The following is a 21,832-nucleotide window of genomic DNA, read 5'->3' as shown; positions in this document are numbered from 1 at the left end:
AACAAGTGGTGAGAGTTGGTATCCTTGACATGTTTCTGATTTTAGGGGGAAAACACTGAGCTTCTTTTATCATTAAGTATGATGATAGGTGTAGGATTTTTAGAATATTATTTATCAGTTTGAGAAAGTTCTTTTCTATTCCCAGTTTGTGGAGAGTTTAACCAAGAATGGATGTTGGGGGACTTCTCTGGTGGTGCAGTGGTTAAGAATCTGCCTGCCAATGCAGGGGACACAGGTTTGATCCCTGGTCCGGAAGATCCCATATGCTGTGAAGCAACTAAGCCTGTGCATCACAACTACTGAGCCTGTGCTCTAGAGCCTGTGAGCCACAACTACTGAAGCCCGTGTGCCACAACTACTGAAGCCTGTGTGCTCTAGGGCCCGTGTGCCACAACTACTGAGCCTGCGTGCTGCAACTACTGAAGCCTGCATGCCTAGAGCCTGCTCTTCGCAACAAGAGAAGCCACCGCAGTGAGAAGCCTGTGCACCGCAACGAAGAGTAGCTCCTGCTTGCCACAACTAGAGAAAGCCTGTGCACAGCAATGAACACCTAATGCAGCCAAAAAAAAAAAGGATGTTGGATTCTGTCAAAGCTTCTCCGAAACTATGGAGATAATCATGTGGTTTTCCTTTTTTAGTTTAATATGGTGAGGTAAACTGACTGCTTTTCTCATGTTAAAATTTACCTGGAATTCACTGGATAAACTCTAACTTGGTGGTTATATTATCTTTTTTATATTGTTAGATCAAACTTGTAAAAATTTTGTTTAGAAATTCTGCATCTATGTTCACAAAAATTGGTCTGTAGTTTTTTTGGTAATGTGTAGTCAGGTTTTGAAATCTAGGTAATGCTGGACTCAATAAATTGGGAAGCACTCCCTCTTTTTAAATTTTATGGTAGAAAATGGGTATTATTTCTTCTTTAAGTGTTTGGTAAAATTTATTAGTGAAGCCACCTGGGCCTGGAGTTTTCTTTGTGGATAAGTTTTTAAATACAATTTCTTTAACAGATGTAGGGCTATTCAAATTATCTATTTCTTCTTGAGCTTAAGTAGTTTATTCCTTTCAAGGAATTTATCCTTTTCATCTAAATTGTTGAACTCAGTGGTATAAAGTTGTTACTAATTTCTGACTTTTCTTTAAATATTTGTAGATTTTGTTACTTCTCTCATTCCTGATTTTGGTAATTTGTGTCTTCTCTCCTTTTTTCTGACCAGTCTGATTAAAGGTTTATCAATAACTTTGATCTTCTCAAAGGACAAGTCTTGGTTTCATCGATTTTATCTATTGCTTTTGTTTTCTTTTTTATTAGTTTCCTCTCTGATCTTCATTTTCTTCCTTCTGCTTACCACATAATTTCTGCTTTTATTTATATCATGTTCTTCCTTTATCTTTTTCTAGCACTTTACACTACGGAATTGGTTTATTTATTCTCATTCATGTAAAACTATTTATGTATTTAATTTTATTTTTGGATGCGTTGGGTCTTCATTGCTGCATGTGGGCTTTCTCTAGTTGTGGTGAATGGGGGCTACTCTTTGTTGCGGCGCACGGGTTTCTCATTGTGATGGCTTCTCTTGTTGCAGAGCATGGGCTCTAGGCATGTGGGTTTCAGTGGTTGCAGTGCGCAGGCTCAGCAGTTGTGGTGCATGGGCTTAGTTGTACTGCAGCATGTGGGACCTTCCCCGACCAGAGCTCAAACCTGTATCCCCTTGCATTGGCAGGCGGATTCTTAACCACTGCGCCACCAGGGAAATCCCCATTCGCATTCATTTTTCTTTGGAAAAGTTCTTAAGGCTATGAATTTTCCGTTGATCAATGTTTTAAATATATCCCATGGATTCTGATATGTACTACTTTCATTTTTAAGAAATTCTGTAATTTCATTTTGTATTTTCTCCTTCACTTAGAGTTAAGAGGTGGCTTTAAACTTTCTAACTGGGAGAGAGACTGGCCAAGATGGCTGAGGAGAAAGACCCTGAGCTCACCTCCTCTCATGAGCACACCAAAATCACAACTACCTGCAGAACGACCATGTATGAAAAAGATCAGAACCTACCAGAAAAGATTTACAACTAAACACATAGAGAAGGAATGACAACAAGACAGGTAGGAGGGGTGTACTTGTGATATAATCAAGTTGCATACCCCTGGATGGGTGACCCATAAACTGGAGAATAACTATATTACAGAGGTTCTTCCACAGGAATGAGAGTTCTGAGCCCCATGTTGGGCTCCCCAGCCTGGGGACCCTGCACCAGGAAGACAAGTCTCCACAGCATTTGGTTCTGAACGCCAGTGGAGATCAATTTTGTGAGTCCCAAAGGACTGGGGGAAATAGAAACTTCACTATTAAAGGGTGCACACAAAATCTCACATGCACCAGCACCCAGGGCAAAAGCAGTAATTTGATGGGAGCCTGGACTGACCTACCTGCTGGTCTTGGAGAATCTCCTGGAGAGGTGGGGTGGCTGCCACTCACCCTGGGGACACAGACACTGGTGGCAGCCACACGTAGGAGTTTTCTACCACGTGGACACTGGTGTGGGTGGTAGTCATAGTGGGATGCTCCTTTTAGCTCATTAGTGCCAAGACCTGGCCCCACCTAACAGCCTGTAGGTGCCAGTGCTGTGATGCCTCAGGCCAAACAACTAACTGGGTGGGAATACATCTCCATCCATCAGCAGACAGGCTGCCTAAAGACTTCCTGAACCCACAGTCACCTCTAGACATGCCCCTGCCCAAGAGAGGGCCATGACCCAGCTACATCTACCAGTGGGCAGGCACCAGCTCTGCCTTCCAGGAAGCCTGAACTAGCCTCTAGAACAGCTTCACCCACCAGGGGGCAGACACCAGGTGCAAGAAAACCACAATCCTGCAGCCTGCGGACCCAGCCCGCCCACAGCAGGCCAACAGAAGCTTTGGGACTCCCGGACACTGTAACCAACTGTATGAGGAACCGCTATGCCACCAGTAGTCTGACACCAGCTCTGGGATCCCTCGGCCCTGCAGCCAGACTCCAGGACCTGGCTTTGCCTGCTAGTAGTCCAGCACTAACCCCAGGACCTGGCTTCACCCAACAATGGGTGGACAACAGCCCCAGAGTCTTTTGGGCACTAACTGCCCATCAGTGAGCTCGCATAAACCCTGAGGCATCCTGGGGTTCTGCAGTCACCCACTGTGTGACCAGGCCATGTTAACCAACAGCCAGCAGCCTCTGCACAAGGCAGGGCCTGGCAACCAACCGGGCTAGGGGCTAACCAAGCCTACCACACTGCCCACATAGTCACCCTCTCACAACAGAATGACCCCCCTTCATAGGGGGATCACCTAAAGCATGTATCTTGGGTGACGAGATGGGAGGGTGCTGCTGGGACACATAGGGTATCTCTTACAGAAGGCCACTTGTCCAAGGTTGGGAAATGTAACTAACCTACCAGATACATAAAAATACAAATAGCAACTTAGATAAAATGAGGTGGCAGAGAAACATGTTCCAGACAAAGGAACAAGATAAAACCCCAGAAGAAGAACTAAGTGAATTGGAGATAGGCAATCTACCCAAGAAAGAATTCAAGGTAATGATTGTAAAGATGATTAAAGAACTTGGGAGAAGAGTGGATGCACAGAGTGAGCAGGTAGAAGTGTTTTTTTTTTGTTTTGTTTTGTTTTTTTTGCTGCACTATGCGGCTGGTGGGATCTTAGTTCCCTGAGCAGGGATTGAACCTGTGCCCTCTGCAGAGGTGTGGAGTGCTAACCGCTGGACCATCTGGGAATTTCCAAATTAGAAGTTTTTAACAAAGAGTTAGAAAATATAAAGAACAACCAAACAGAGATGAAGAATACAATAACTAAAAAGAAAAGTACAATACAAGGAATCAATAGTAGACTAAGTGATACAGAAGAATGGATTAGTGAGCTGGAAGAGAGTAGTGGAAATTACTGCCACTGAAGAGAAAAAAGAAAAAAGAATGAAAAGCAATGAGGACAGTTAAAGAGACCTCTGGGACAACATCAAGCACATCAATATTTGCATTACATGGGTCCCAGAAGAAGAGAGAGAGAAAGGGGCTGAGAACATAAATGAAGACATAACAGCTGAAAACTTCCCTAACCTGGGAAAGGGAACAGTCACCCAGGTCCAGGTAGTGCAGAGTCCCAAACAGAATTAATCCAAAGAGGAACATACCAAGACGCATTGTAATTAAAATGACAAAAATTAAAGATAAATAGAAAAAGTTAAAAGCAGCAAGGGAAAAGCAACAAATAACATGCAAGGGAATGCCCATATATTTCTGATTTTTCATCAGAAATTCTGCAGCCCAGAATGAAGTGGCATGATATATTTAAAGTGATGAAAGGGAAAAACCTACAACCAAGAATACCCTACGGAGAAACATGCCAAGATACATTTTAATCAAACTATAAAAAATTAAATACAACGAAAAAAATTTAAAAGCAGCAAGGGAAAAGCAGCAATTAGCATACAAGGGAATCACCATAAACTTAACAGCTGGTGTTTCAGGAGAAACTCTGCAAGCCAGAAGGGAGTGGCAGGACATATTTAAAGTGATGAAAGGGAAAAACCTACAACCAAGAATACCCTACCCAGCAAGGCTCTAACTTAGATTTGATGGAGATCAAAAGCTTTACAGACAAGCAAAAGCTAAGAGTTCAGCACCACCAAATCAGTTCTACAACTAACTAATGTTAAAGGAACTTCTCTAGGTGGAAAAGAAAAGGCCACAACAAGAAACAAGAAAATTACAAAATGAAAATACTCAATGGTAAAGGCAAATATATAGTAAAGGCAGTAGGAAGGTTAAAAGAGAAAAGTAGTAAAATCATCTATATCCACAATAAGCAGTTAAGGGTTACATAAAACAATCAGATATAAAATATGGTAGCAAAAACAGTAATCGTGAGGGAAAGAGAGTACAAATGGCAGGTCTTTAAAATGCATTTGAAATGAAGAGATCAACAACTTAAAACAATCATGTATACATACAGACTGCTCTATAAAAGCCTCATAGTAATCACAAACCAAAAATCTATAAAAGATATACACAGAAAAAAGAAAAAAGAATCCAAACATAACACTAAAGACAGTCATTAAATCACAAGAGAACAAAAGAAGGGAAAAATAGACATGCAAAAACAACTGCAAAGCAATTAACAAAATGGCAGTAAGAACATACATACTGATAATTATCTTAAATGTAAATGGACTAAATGCTGGAATCAAGGATACAAAAATAAGACTGGTGTATATGCTGCCTACAAGAGACTCACTTCAGATCTAAAGACACACACAGACTGAAAGTGAGGGGATGGAAAAAGGTATTCCATGCAAATGGAAATTTAAAAAAAGCCAGAGTATTATATCAGATAAAATAGACTTTAAGATAAAGACTGTGACAAGAGACAAAAAAGGACACTACATAATGATCAAAGGGATAAATCCAAGAAGACATAACAACTGTAAATATATATGCACCCAACATAGGAACACCTAAATATATAAGGCAAATTTTAAGAACATAAAAGGAGAAATTGACAGTAACACAGTTGTAGTAGGGGACTTTAACATCCCACTTACACCAATGGGCAGATCATCCAGATGGGAAATCAATAAGGAAACACTAGCCTTAAATGACACAATAGACCAGATGGACTTAATTGATAAAGAGCATTACATCTGAAAGCAGAAGAATACATATTCTTTTCAAGTGCACATGGAACTTTCTCCAGGACAGATCACACGCTAGGTCACAAAACAAGCCTTGGTAAATTTATGAAAACTGAAATCATATTAAGCATCATTTCTGACCACAACGCTATGAGACTAGAAATCAACTACAAGAAAAAAAACTGCAAAAAACACAAATATGTGAAGGCTAAATAATAAGCTACTAAACCACCAATGGATCACTGAAGCAATCAACGAGCAAATAAAAAATACCTAGAGACAAATGAAAACAAAAACATGATGATCCAAAAACTATGGAACACAGCAAAAAGCAGTTCTATAAGGGAAGTTTATAGAGATACAAGCTTACCTCAGGAAAAAAGAAAAATCTCAAATAAACAACCTAACCTTACATCTAAAGGAACTAGAGAAAGAAAAAAAAACCCTCCAAGTTAGTAGAAAGAAAGAAATCATAAAGATCACAGCAGAAATAAATGAAATAGAGATATAGAAAAGATCAGTGAAACTAAAAGCTGGTTCTTTGAAAAGATAAATAAAATTGATAAACCTATAGCCAGACTCATCAAAAAAAAAAGAGAGGGGGTCCAAATCAATAAAATCAGAAATGAAAAGGAAGTTACAACTGACACCACAGAAATACAAAGGATCATAAGAGACTACTACAAACAACTATATGCCAATAAAATGGACAACCTAGAAGAAATAAACAGATTCTTAGAAAGGTACACTCTCCCAAGAGTGAAACAGCAAGAAACTGAAAATATGAGCAGACCCATTACCAGTAATGAAACTGTTATCAGTAATTAAAAACTGCCCAACAAACAAAAGCCCAGGACCACATGGTTTCACAGGTGAATTCTATCAAACATTTAGAGAAGAGTTAACACCTACTCTTCTCAAACTATTCCAAAAGATTGCAGAGGAAGGAATGCTTCTGAACTCATTCTATGAGGCTGGAATTACCCTGATACCAAAACCAGACAAAGATATCACAAGAAAAGAAAACTAGAGGCCAATTATCAATGATTAACATACATGCAAAAATCCTAAACAGAAATTTAGCAAACCATATCCAACAGTACATTAAAAGGATCATACACCACGATCAAGTGGGATTTATCCCAGATGCAAGGATTTTTCAGTATACACAAATCACTCAGTATGATACACCACATTAACAAACTGAAGAATAAAAACCATATTATCATCTCAATAGATGCAGAAACAGCTTTTGACAAAATTCAGCACTCATGATAAAACTCTCCAGAAACTGGGCACAGAAGGGAACATACCTCAAGATAATAAAGTCCATTTACAACAAACCCACAGCTAACATGATACTCAAAGGTGAAAAGCTAAAGCATTTCCTCTAAGATCAGGAACAAGACAAGGATATCCACTCTTGCCACTTTTATTTAGTAGTAGAAGTCCTAGCTACAGCAACCAGACAAGAAAAACAGATAAAATGAATCCAAATTGGAACTGAAGAAGTAAAACTGTCACTGCCTGCAGATGACATGATACTCTATACATAGACTCCTAAACACATCACCAGAAAACTACTAGGGCTCATCAGTAAATTTGGTATAAAGTTGCAGGATACAAAATTAACATACGGAAATGTGTTGCATTTCTATACACTAACAACAAACTATCAGAAAGAGAAATTAATGAAACAATCCCATTTACCACTGCATCAAAAAGAATAAAATATGTAGGAATAAACCTACCTGAGCAGGTAAAAGACCTGTACTCAGAAAACTATAAGACACTGATGAAAGAAATTGAAGATGACACAAATACATGGAAAGATATATCATGTTCTTGGATTGGAAGAATTCATATTGCTAAAATGAGCATACTACCCAAGGTAATCTACAGATTCAATGCAATCCCTATCAAAATACCAATGGCATTTTTCACAGAACTAGAACAAATAAATTTAAAATTTTTATGGAAACACGAAAGACCCCAAATAGCCAAAACAATCTTGAGAAACAAGAATGTATGTGTAGGAATCATGCTCCCTGACTTCAGACTATACTACAAAGCTATAGTAATCAAAACAGTATGGTACTGGCACAAAAACTGACATCACTGGAACAGGATAGAAAACCCAGAAATAAACCCATGCACTAATGATCAATTAATCTATGACAAGGAGGCAAGAATAAACAATGGAGAAAAGACTTCTCTCTTCAGTAAGTGCTGCTGGGAACACTGGACAGCTACATGTAAAACAATTAAATCAGAACATTCTCTAACACTATATACAAAAGTAAACTCAAAATGGATTAAAGACCCAAATATAAGACCAGATAGTATAAAACTCCTAGAGTAAAACATAGGCAGAACACTTTTCGAAATAAATCACGGCAATATTTTTTTGGCTCGGTCTCCTAACACGAATGAAGTAAAAGCAAAAATAAACAAATAGGACCTAATTAAACATAAAAGCTTTTGCACAGCAAAGGAAATCATTGACAAAATGAAAAGACAACCTACTGAATGGGAGCAGATATTTGCAAACAGTAGAACTGATAAGGGATTAATATACAACATATATACAGCTCATACAACTCAGCATCAAATAAACAAACCACCTGTTTAAAAAATGGGCAGAATTGAATAGACATTTTTCCAAAGAGGAAATGCAGATGGCCAGCAGGCACATGAAAAGGTGCTCGACATCATTAATCCTCATGGAAATGAAAATCAAACCACAGTGAGATACCACTTCACACCTGTCAGAATGGCTATCATCAAACAGAGCACAAATAACAAATGTTGGCAAGGATGTGGAGAAAAAGGAACCCTTGTACACTGCTGGTGGGAATGTAAATTGGTGCAGACACTGTGGAAAACAGTATGGAGGTTTCACAAAAAACTAAAAATAGAACTACCATATGACCCAACAATTTCACTCCTAGGATATACATGAAAAAACAAAAACACTAATTCAAAAAGATACACGCACCGCAATGTTCATACCAGCATCATTTACAATTGCCAAGATATGGAAGTAACCTAAGTGTATGTATATATACATAATGGAATACTACTCAGACACAAGAAGAATGAAAGTTTGTCATGTGCAGCAACATGGATGGATTTGGAGAGTATTATCCTAAGTGAAGTAAGTCAGACAGAGAAAGACAAATACTGTATGACATCACTTATATGTGGAATCTAAAAACACAACAAACTAGTGAATATAAGAAAAAAGAAGCAGACTCACAAATACAGAGAACAAACTAGTGGTTACCAGTGGGGAGAGGAAAGGGGGAGTGGCAATATAGGGGTAGGGGACTTAGAGGTACAAACTATTATGTATAAAATAAGCTATAAGGATATTCTGTACAAAATGGGGAATATAGCCAATATTTTATAATAACTAAAATGGAGTACAACCTTTAAAAACTGTGAATCACTATATTGGACACCTCTAACATATATAATATTGTACATCAACTATACTTTAATATGAATAAATAATAAAAATTTTCCAGTTGGCCAGGCTTTCAGTTTTTGATTTTTTAATAATTTACAGCTTTACTGCACTGTGATCACAGTGTTATTTGTAATATTTCTACTTTGTGGGACCTCCTGATATTTTCTTCTCCACAAGGTTTGCAGAAGAAATAGTTTGCTATGTTATGGTGTTACTTTTCTATTTATCAATAATCTGAAGTTTGGATATTATTTGTCAGGCTGAGGTGTGTTTTTTAAATTTTTAAAAAATTTAAAAGAAATACAATATTACAAGTAAAGCTAAAGCTACAATTTCCTTCCTTTTCTCCCAAAGGAAAACCACTGAATAGTGGCTACATATACACCTGAAGTAGATGTGTATCATTCCCATGCATTTTTTTTTTCCCAGTAAATATATTTTTTTAAATTGAGGTATAGTTGATGTACAATATTATGTAAGTTTCTGGTATACAACATAGTGATCACACTGGTTTTTTTTGCAGTACGCGGGCCCCCCACCGCTGCGGCCTCTCCCATTGTGGAGCACAGGCTCCGGACGCACAGGCCCAGTGGCCACGGCCACGGGCCCAGCCACTCCACAGCACGCGGGATCCTCCCGGACTGGGGCACGAACCCGCGTCCCCTGCATCAGCAGGCGGACTCCCAACCACTGCACCACCAGGGAAGCCTGATCACACTTTTTAAAGGTTATATTCTATTTATAATTATTCCCTGGGCTGTACTATATATCCTCGTAGCTTATTTGATACCCATGCATGTTTTTATGTTTATGAAAACACGAAATATGTATTAATGAACTACATTATGTTAAAGTTTATATGAATAGTGTCATCCTGTATCTATCCTTTGCAATTTCATTCATTTACCATTATAATTTTGAGATTTATTAATGTGGATACACCTAGTTAGTGGATATTTTAGTTTATTCACTCTAGCTTCTGTATTACTGCATGAATAAATAACAGTTAGCTATCCATTCCCCTTTGCTGAGTCCAATTCTTCACTACTATAAAGTGCTACTATGCACATCATTATACATAATCCTTATGTGTGAATCTCTATCTAGATACCAAGAAATAGAATTTCTGAGTCACAGGTTATGTACATTTATTTGGTATTGCCAAATCGTTCTCAAATGAAGTTCTATTAATTTTACCCCCATTAACAATATCTAGTAAGATTTTCTATTTTCCCAAATTCTTGCCATCACTGAACATGTCCATTTTTTCAATTTTTAAAACTAATCACAATTAAACAAACCTCTTATTAAAAAAAGGAGCACTTACAGATGGAAAACTGAGATGTTGAATTACTGCTTTATGTTTTGTAGGTACTTCATGACTAAGTCTTAAACTACTATAAGTTTTGAAAGTATAAAATAATTTGTTGATGTTTATTTTCTAGGCCCAAAGACTGATTTAAGTATAGCAGCACATCTGGAGTACACTGTTTTGGCTTTACCATAAAACTGCCTTAACCCAATGTCAATATATCATCAGACTGCTTTCAAAAAATCTGTTTCTGTTACAATGTTACTGAGTAGGTTTCCACACTGTCTTTTATTAAATGACCATTCAGGAGAAATTTCTGCCTAGTCTCAGTACCAGGAGCAACTTACACTTATCTTGAGTTCATCTGGTTCATTTTTATTGATGATCTTAGTTTCTTAATTATGCTCCTTGTTGGAAAGCTAGGGCTAAACACAAGGTCTATCTCTAGCAAATGTACAGGACCCCAAAATAATAATCTCCCCTCCTGCAGAGATTCATGTTATCATTTCTATTCTTATTTTCTTTGTTGATCTTATTCTACTTTATCTTACATATATTTTTCTAAGTCACCTGAAAGTAAATATTTAGTTGAATAAATTCATAACATTGCTTAATCAATGCTGCAACATGTATCTATATTTTTTCAAAAACACAAATTAAAAGTTTCTATCCATCATTCTTTCATACTGTCAAAGGCATATCTGAAAAAAAAAAAAGCATATCTGATTAGAAACTTTATCCTGGGATCACTTTGATGCTTACCTTTTCTGCTACTTCTCGCACAGACTGAACACTTGTTCCATACAGATGGTTGTTATACTGCCCAGCTTCAATGAATTTATGTTCCTGGATATCTTTTTCCATTTGCTCTCTTGAAGTCACAAAATGATAATCTCTTCCATCTACCTCATAATCTCGTTTTGGTCTAGTTGTATCTTTAATAGAAAAGAACTTGAGGAAGTGTTTAATATTAAAAGGCACAACAAAGCCATTTTCTACTTAAAGAATTGTTTTGTAAAGTTCACTACAACAGAGATTGATTTAAATTTGAAAAGTGACAATAATATGGAGGATGAATAACTGATAAAATAAGTATAAACCATTAAAAAATGGTACTGTTTACTTTGATCACACACAGTGACAAAATGTTAAGAACAATAATTAAGAATTTTTATGTGGGTTACTCACGAGGAACACATGATCCAAATTTGTCAGGAAATTCTGAGATCAAGTCATCATTTATCCTGTCTTTCATAGGTCCCAATATGATCACTGGTCGAGTATAATTAACTACAAAAATATACTGCATGTTAAAAGAAATAAACACTCAACAAACATCTGTGTATTTTACTTCACTAGAAAACAAAAGTATCCTTAACTGTTACAAAGAATTTCTTTTTTATTCTTTCTCCACCAATGATGCCTAAAACTTGATAGTTTACAAGCCTTTATTAAAATCTTACACTTCAGTCAATCTCCTGTTGGAAGCCATACACTTAGATAATTCAACCAAATTAAATTCAGCATTTTAGCAGATAATGTTTCTATACATTGCTAACATCATCTCATTACAAATAAGAAAACACAGTACAGTGTTTTACTGATCCCTTTTCAAGTAGAAACTGTAGGGAAGCAGATCAAAGAAGGGCAAAAAAGAAACTGGGTATAATCAGAGTAGTCATTGAGAAAGATGATCTAATATAAGTGTATACGCTGGACTGTAAGGGACCATGTTGGAAGCAGGGAGATTGGTAGTGAAAATCAGACTTAACATTGTGGTAGGAGGGATGCAAGGAGGTTATAAATAAGAAAGATATGATAAGAATAAATAGGGCCTAGAAACTGACTAGACAAGGGAGATGAGGAACAGAAAGATCAAAGATGATTCCAAGATTTTGAACAAGGATAGTGATACTATTATGAACACTGGAAAGAAGCTGCTTAGGAAATAAAACACCAGTATAAAACAGCCAATATAAAATGATTAGATTTTAATAATCTATGGGCTAAACCATGTTTCATAAAATACATATAGTAAATTTCTATATATATATATACATGTATAGTAAGAAAAAAGGTTAAAATTCTAATAAAACTTTTTTTAAGGTATGAGTTGAGTTAGACCTATTTTCCAAATTACGTTTTTCCATAAGATTGTAAAACATCAACAGGCTTCACAAACCTTCTTGTTGATTCACTGGCTCATAAGATAAGACATATTCTTCTTGACCACCTATTAGAAAGTTAAAATACAGATGAGAAAATCTATAAAGAAAACTATACTAATTCTTTAATATAACATATAAATTACTAGAACTTTCCCGAGAAAAGTAGCAAAGTGTAAAAAAAAAGGGTACTTTATAAATTAATGATGGCAAGATTTAGGAAAAAAAGTGATAAATTATAAAGTTTGGTATGTGTAAAAACAAAATATAAATGTGCTAGTTAATAACTACCTTTCTGTCATTCTGGGTTTTACAGATTATCATTAGATTGAATTAAAATCTTCACTTGGGATGTCAAGTATAAGCTATTAATTTTTTATTTAGAATCTAAGAGCTATTAAATAGTTCTTTAAAAATTAATACTTTAATGAGCAGTTCTACATATATGCATATTAGGTAATTTTCTGTTACTAGTATGCTGTTTTTGGTCCTACCAGGTATAACATTTAACATAGCACATACATTTTTATAATTACAACTATTTTCTAACCAAAAGATTTCAGTGCAAAGGTAAAACTAGTGTCACTATTTCATTGATGAAAAAAATTCATTATTATAATAATTCATTTATTCAATTTTTAAAACATAACATTTTGAGTTAAAAAAATTTTTAGATAAAATTAAATCCTTCCCTTTCAACAAAATGAATCACATAGATAGTAAAGGAGAAAAAATATACTTTGCTTTGATCTTAAAAGCACTTCAGAAGTTAAATTCTCTAGGATTAAATTAAAAGATTAGAGCTTATGAATATCCTAAACAGAAAAGTCTACGAATTATATCTCGACTCAATGAAAATAACTAAAAGAGTTAAAAATTTCAGGAGTTCTTAGCACGCACATACACACACACACACACACACACACACACACACACGTGTAGAAAACAAACAAGGAAGAGCTGTTAAATTCAAGTGGTTCAATGAAATCAACATTGCAGAATGTATTTGAAGATTTTCTCCTTGATTATTATGATTCTATAACAAACTTTTCACTAAATTTGTCATTGGTTTATATTACATGTATGCAGCTGTAAATCTTTTAAATTCATATACCGACATAAATATTCTTTCCTGCTTTAACATGTATTTTGTTGTTTTAAAATTTATAATACATAAAAAATATATATTTACAAGCTGCTTTTTAAGTACTGTATGTAAAACATGTTTTACATGTTATCAGAAACATGCAATTTGAATATTCCACACCTAATAATTCATGCAAATGGTGAGACAGACAGTATATACTTTCATTACCTCTTTTTAGTCTAGAAAGCTACTCAGCTACTCTCTGGTGAGCTCTGACTGTTAAGTTAATAAAATGCTAAAATACGAGAAATCACATTTCCATACCAAAAAAGAAAATCATTAAATAACTATTCCGCAGGAAAAATAACAACCAAATGAATGAGGGTTAAAAGTATATACTGTCAACATGAAAAATATTAGAGACTGATATTAACAGGATGGACCTTTTGAGCAGCCATACTCATCTGTAATCAAGATTACTTTCATATTAGACAGCAGTAAAAAAAAAAGTTAGAAAAGCAATTTTAATTTTTAAAGTGCTACAACTGATAATATTCATAAACTCTCCCCTCCTCCCATGCCCAAATATGTATAAAAAGTTCACACGCTTATATAGTTCCCTTAATAATATAATACCAAGACAGTAATAACATAAGAACCAAAAAAGAAATCAGTATTACTGCTTGAGCAACTGTTGAAAATTTTCCCTTCGTCATTTCTTATGTTCACCAAAAGCTGGTGATAAATAGTATCTTGACCCACACCAGTATTGGTGACACAGAATAAAAAAGGAAATAAAGCTAATTATAATTTAGCATTACTGAAAAATATTTAAATGATTAGTTAGAAACAGAATTACTAAATAAAATGGCAAAATACAAGTTTACTACTCATTTAACTAGATATTTACTTCTTATAAAAGATATAAACACACATACACATACTGTGTACACGAATAGCACTTTTGTAAAATGAACTTTTGTATTTTATGAAAACTTTGGAAATTAACTTCTGTACATAGAGTATGATTTTATTTATCAAGTAAAGAATTTTACTTGGCTCTCCCTGATTTTAAAATATTAAGCACCTAATTTTCAGTTTTCAGAATACATCACTAAGGGAAAAAAACCCCAAAGGATATATTATTTGAGATAACAAAAGAACAAACAACTTAAAACACTTACGGTAACTACTTTCGCTATCACTGGCATTAGAAGTTACATGTTCTGAAATTGCAGGACAATGGAAAAAATAAAGAAAACACAGTGTCATGAGTTTAAAAAAAGCAAATTATCAAAATAAACACAAGGCGACTTAACAAAATGTCGAGATATAAACCACAGATACCCAAAGAGTTTTCAAAAACATTTCTGATTTTCTTTGAAAAGTTTAATTATTTCAAATAAATGAATATGAATTAGCAAGGAAAAAAATCTGCAATCAAGGAAAATGTCTTATTTTCTGTTCAACAGTTTATGAACAAAATCTTATTATGAATAGAATATAATAGAATAAAACAAAGTGATCCTAAATCAGTCCAACTGTCGACATAAAAACCCCAGAGAAAATGTCATTGACACCATTTAATTTAGGTTATGATACAATAATGACTAACAAAGGAGACAAGTTATATCTGAGCAGATGCCCATTTCAGTGAAGTGATATCTTAAAAAATAAATAAATGATCTTGCTTTTAGTTCAGCTTCTTTCTTGTTCCTGAAGAGAAATGAAAATTCATGTCTGAGATCATACAGATAAAGCATTCTGGATATCACAGATTCAGATGCCTCAAAAAAAAAAGTCAAATGGAAAGGAATTCTAGAAGGTGGGATTGTATTTTAAAGTAGACTAATATTTCTGAGAAACTCTGCTTTGATAAAACTGACAATGGCTACTTTGCAAAACAAAAAGGATAAAGTAAACACACCCGTCTGCTGCCTGGCCCCTCCTTCAAAGTGACCCCCATTTCATAACTTGACTGTTCAGTAAACAGCCAGCACTTTTCTCATGTAAATGTAATCTCCTGCGTTCTCTCAATACGTGTCTACTTTGAATAAAAAAAGGTAATTTTATCTATGAAAACTAAAAAACAAAATTTTCCATGGGAGAGAGGTAAATCTAAATTTCTTATGTCAGGCAAAGGAAAAAAAAAATTAATGGATAAGGAAAAAGCTTGAGGAGAGATATCTGCTGTACCATACCACACACAGTCTCCTAAAATCAAGTAGCACTACTGAAAAGTTTAGAGAATGGTAGAACTTAATGGTAGTACAGTTCTTGAATAACTGTCATAGTGAAAAATAAGTCTGTTATTCTAACCTACAAAGACAAGATACAACTTTCTTAATCATTATTATGTATATTTTAAATGAAGGAGGAACATTAAAAATTACAAGACTGAATGTATGATAGCACATATAAAATGGTGGTTTTCTAAAGTTTATATTTAAAAATTTCTTCCCATGTTATCACACAGATGTCAAAACAATCATTTTAAATTGTTGTATAATATTCTATTGGACTGTTACATCATGATTTACCTTACTACTTATTTAGATATTTTAGTTTGCTTTAAATTGTTTTCCACAAACATCAACAAATTATTATGAACGTCTTCATTTATATGGCTTTCACCTTTTTCCTATTTCCTTAAAATTCATTCCCAGAAGTAGGAATGACACATAGAAAAAAAAATTCTTAAATTTATATTAGGATTGGTATTACACTCTGCAATCTCTAATATACAAAAGAAAGAAATGTTAGTTATTGCACTCGAGTGAGTGCAGGGGAAAGTGGGAGTACAGAAGAAACAAAATTAACCATGATTTGACAATTAGAGAAGTTGGATAAATGAATACTTGTGGGGTTTATTTTACTATTCCTCTACTATTGAATATGTCTGACATGTTATACATGTATAAAAAATTGAAGTTACTACAATCTCTTTTCTGGGAATTTCCCCTACTCATCTTGAGTTCTCTAAGATTACCAATAGCTACGAAGCAGTCAAATTCTTCAAGTTCTTTCAAGTATCCTTTAAGTCACTCCTCTACAATAAACTCTTGCTACTTAAAGTATTGTCCTTGGAATGACATCATTATCATTGCTTGGGAGGTTGTTAGAAAGTTAAAATGCTTTTTTTCCTGATAATTAAAAATAATCTTTTCCAAGGCATGTCATCAAAGAAGATATTCAAATATCCAATAAGTATAAAAAAGTGTTCAAGCTTATTATCGGGGAAACGCAAATTAAAACCACAACAGATATCTCTATCATCCACCAGAATGACCAAAATGAAAAAACAAAAACAAAACAGGTATGTCAAGCGTACAGAAAGATATGTAGCAACTGGAACTCACATACTACTTGGGGGTGGGGGTGGGTAAACTGGTATAACCACTTTGGAAAACTACTTGGCACTATCTACTAATACCTAACATATTATATATCTGTGACCCAGCAATTCATTTCCTAGGTATTTCCCAACATAAAAGGCATATATGTATACCAAAAGATATGTATAAAAATGTTCAAAGCAACACTATTCAAAAATAGCCCTAAATATATGTTTATTTACAAATCTGAGACAATATATGTACAGTTTCATAGTTTACTTTTTTCATTTATATTGTGAGCATTTTCCACACCATTATGTTTTAATATGATTTTCAATGGCTATAAAATATTATATTATATATTAAGTCATACTTCATTAACCACTTCCCAACTGTAAGGCATTTTAGGATTATTTGAATTTTGGGGGTGCTGTACTTTCTAAATAATATTAAACAAAACATCCTGATATATAAACCTTTGTTTCCACCTCTGATTACATCCTTAGGATAAATTCCTTGAAAAAGAATTAGCAGATCAAAAGATATGCTTTTCCAAAAAGGTTGTACCAATTTACACTCCCAGTAGTAATATGTTAAAAGTAGTCATTCCACAGAACCATCTCCATCACTGTATTCTCCTTTAAAAGAAAAGTCTGCTAAGGTGATGGGTAAAACATATCATTTAATTTATTGATTTATTATTTATTGATTTATTTATTATTGATAATAATAATGATAATATTATCAATTATATATATCAATATATATCTATATATGATATATCAATATATATCAATTATCAATTATAATAATTGATAATAATAATGATAATAATTTATTATTGATTTATTTATTGATTATTAGGGCCATTAAACATTTCTTATATGCTTATCTTTTGAGCATTCTTCTTATATCCTTTGTCCACTTTTCTAATGGGGAGTGTTTGTTTCTTATTGATGTTAGAAATTTATGTGCAAGAATATTATCCTTTCGACAGAGATAATATAATCAGATTCTTAAAATTTTAATTTTTGTTTGTATGTTTGATGATCACAACCATTTCAAATCTCTCTGACCAAGTCTCACCTTTCTAGTCAAACATTTCTTCCTGAGACTATATCATGTGTTTTCTCTTTGATCTCCCTAAATACGACACATCCTCAGTCTTAAACAATACTGCTACTCTTACACTTATTCTTAACACAAATGAAAATAAGTCTGGTTTTGGCATCTTTTTTTTTTTTTTTTTTTTGTGGTACGCGGGCCTCTCACTGCTGTGGCCTCTCCCGTTGCGGAGCACAGGCTCCGGATGCGCAGGCTCAGCGGCCATGGCTCAGGGCCCAGCCGCTCTGCAGCACGTGGGATCTTCCCGGACCGGGGCACGAACCCGTGTTCCCTGCATCGGCAGGCGGACTCTCAACCACTGCGCCACCAGGGAAGCCCTGGTTTTGGCATCTTAAGAGCTCTGTACCACTCTACTTAAATAAGTCTTTAAAATAGAAAAAGAAGAGATGTAATAGGAAATCTATGTGCCTAACTGTAGAAGTTTCTGAGGTGTTCTACAAAGTGGAAAGCTATAAAAATAAACTGCATACAAAAGACAGGTACAAACTTTGTCTGAAACTGTATGCCATAATTTCATTTCTGAGCACCTTATATAACTGATCCTGAACTACACTTACTTTTAGTCTCTTTTAAAGGAATCTCACCCACTTTTTTCCTCTTGAATTTTTTCAAAATTGCCTTCTAAAAGCATAAAAGCTACAGATTTCTATTTCTAGCTTTTTACAAGTATGATAATTTAGTTGTATCCTCACAGATTTCCATCATACTTTAATTAGTTCTGCTCGTCAAAATTAGGTTTGGAAAGGCAATTTCTATTATTGTTTCGTCTACTGTCAACAGGATATATCAATAATTTATTTGATCCTCTTCTTTGTAGAATCCTTGAATTCTTGTCTATGAAAAGTATTCTAGGGTACCACTTTTGTTTCCCTCTCTGCTCTTTCATTAAATACCCTACTTTTTCATAGGCTGTGTGAAATTACACGCAGGTGTACATCTTTCTTGATATTCAGTGTTATTCCACATCTCTTCAACAGGTTTATCTGGAATAATTTGTCCTTCCGTTTTCAGTCCCTTCATAAGTCCTGTTCCAGCAAGGCTTAATGAATACCAATATGAGGTCACATTTATTTTCTTATATTAAAATCGCACAGAATTTTGCTTAGTTTTTTCCCTGTATCCTGAACTTTAGAATATAGATAACTGAGATCTTAAATAATGCCCTTAACCCACCCTTCTTCCCAGTATTTTCTACTGTATAATAATGAGCATCTTGTCAGCTGCTAGTAATGTTTTATGTGATAACCTCCATTATATCCAGTTTAGAATTTTACTGATATTTTTCTGTCTCCGTTAACCTTTTCTAAATAAAATCTTTTTGATCTGATCAAGTTACCACGTGAATAAATTGCTTCAGTTCTTGTGAGATGAAGCACAGAAACCTACCATTCAAGGGATCTTAAGTCACTGACCAGAAAATTAAATCAACGACATCGGTAACCAGTTATCATTTTTCATGTTTCTCTTCCCAAGTCTCAAACCTCAATTAAAATGAGAGATGAAAATACGATGTGGTCAAGGTGTAGTTATCTATTATAAAAATATCAATGTGGGAACCAAATTCTTCATTTAGTTCCTTTTTCCATGAGCTTTCCAGAGTTCTCTGATGACTCAACAGGTAACAAAAATATGTGGGTTCATTTGATGATCCACACCACCTCATGATCATTCTCAAAATAAATTCTATAGCATTAAGAATCTGTGGAAATATTTTCCAGTTTCTGAAGATTTCACTGATAATTTTTCCCAAAGGTAAAAGATTAAAAAAGGATGCCACTAGTGATAGTAAATTTGTGGCTCTTGCCAGATCCTAAAAAGGCAAATGCATAAATAATAAAGTTATGTGTAATAGAAATAATTACATATAAAGCATACTGCTTTCAATCTAATATAAACCTTTAATTGTTAAAGTTGAAATAAAAGTCAAGTACCTATAATTAAGGTTAAAAGTCAAGTTAGCATTAATCAGGAAAAAAAAATCTGTGAAATTTAATGTTTATTAAGGTAAACTTAGAAAGTTAAAAGATATTGGCTATATCCTTAATGATCAATGAATTATGAAGAAATAAGTTTTCAAGATGCTTAATAATACAAACGGAAACAACTACTTAGAAAAAAACTTTAGCCTAAAAGATTACTTCTATGACTCACTGTCACCTAAAAGAACTTAGTAATATTTGGTAAAATTTCACATTTAATCAATTTGTAAACATTCACATTTAAAATTTTGTTTGCTAAAATGACTTCTTGCTTCATTCACTCATTCCAACATTTATTAAATGACTCCTACACTATCAGACTCTGTACCAAGCTTTATATGAAGATTTAGTATTAGCTAGAAAATTAAACAGGAACAACACACACAAAAAAACTCCCCCCAAACAGAGACAACACCTTGGTTAAAGAAAAAACAAAGGATAACATTTCTTATAATTCTTTTCATAACTTACAACTTCCTTAGAAAAAAATATACAATTTACCTACTACATAGACTGCTACTTGAGTTCTACAATTCTTCTTTAATATTTAAGACCTATTGTGTTTTATAGTTTCACATTATAGCAATGCTTTTCTAACACAGGCTCAAAGCAATTTTAACTTGTTTTAACAAAAAAAGTGGGGGACATAAAACTGTTAGGAAGATTATATTCTACCTTCTAATAATGAGGGAAGATAGCAGTATTTTAAAAAACATTAAAAGTCTTTCTTCATATTTAAAAAAATTCCTAGAGAAAGTAATTGCCATAAAAATTAAAAAAAGGAAAATATAATTATGAGCAGAGAGTTTTTCAAATGACATGTAAAAAATGGAGAAAAATAAAAGGTGTGTATTACAGAAATAAAAATCCCAAGCATATTATTAACATGAAGAATCTAAAAGCAATATAAATCATACACCTCCTCATGCCAGAAGGGCGCTACCATGAATCTCAAAATGTATCTGAAAAAGGTAGGTCTGTAGATGGAGGTTAAAAAATAACTTGGGAGTATTTTAATCACTTACTCAGGCCTTTTGATCCCATGTCGTCAGGGATCTCCTGTAGAGAGTAGTTCCCAGAGAGCAAGCAATAAAAAGATAATCAAAGAAAATAGTTGTCAGTAATACATAAAATTGGTGCTACAATAAGAGACAGTTCCAAGACCATTACAGGTCCACGTATCTTACAGAGCATTTTTGTATTTCTGAAAGTTTAAAATAAGCTAGCAGCTAGATATAATCTAATAAAAGAACGAAAGTTTTATATGAGAAGCTGATTAGGGTAGAGAAGCAAAAATTTTGACTATTTCTTGCTATTTTAAAAGTAAAATTCAGACTGTCTACATATAATGAAGAAATGGGATAAAACGGAATGATTTGAGATAATCTATTATCAAAGATTGGCAATGCTATACCTAGAAATCAATAAGTAGCTTCTCAGGTACTCATGTTTTTCCTCTAAAATATTCTTTTGAGAGTATAAGTGTTTCTTATAAGAACCTTTACATAAAAAAATTCTATTTTAAACATAGCTTAAAAATACCATTTACTTTTTTTTTTTTTTTTTTTTTTTTGTGGTATGCGGGCCTCCCTCTGCTGTGGCTTCGCCCGTTGCGGAGCACAGGCTCCGGACGCGCAGGCTCAGCGGCCATGGCTCACGGGCCCCGGC

At 34.3% G+C, this 21,832-nt stretch overlaps 1 protein-coding gene across 4 annotated transcripts in view; it reads right to left on the bottom strand.

Moving 5' to 3' along the window:
• DLG1 (discs large MAGUK scaffold protein 1) overlaps positions 1 to 21,832 on the bottom strand; it is a 298,658-nt gene that overhangs the window by 21,539 nt on the left and 255,287 nt on the right. For 3 of the 4 annotated variants that reach the window (XM_024124264.3, XM_024124272.3, XM_055084660.1), the window contains 4 exons: positions 14,910 to 14,951; positions 12,656 to 12,706; positions 11,662 to 11,763; positions 11,236 to 11,408 (listed from right to left, as the gene is read on the bottom strand). In XM_024124264.3, coding sequence (XP_023980032.1) covers positions 11,236 to 11,408; positions 11,662 to 11,763; positions 12,656 to 12,706; positions 14,910 to 14,951 — 368 coding nt within the window. Of the gene's footprint in view, positions 1 to 11,235; positions 11,409 to 11,661; positions 11,764 to 12,655; positions 12,707 to 14,909; positions 14,952 to 21,189; positions 21,224 to 21,832 lie in introns of all 4 variants that reach the window. The other variant, XM_024124273.3, reaches the window with a different exon arrangement.

Source organism: Physeter macrocephalus, chromosome 1 (genome assembly GCF_002837175.3).
Source record: "Physeter macrocephalus isolate SW-GA chromosome 1, ASM283717v5, whole genome shotgun sequence".
In the NCBI taxonomy this organism is placed as follows: domain Eukaryota; kingdom Metazoa; phylum Chordata; class Mammalia; order Artiodactyla; family Physeteridae; genus Physeter; species Physeter macrocephalus.
This window is presented reverse-complemented; position numbering and strand designations above follow the sequence as displayed.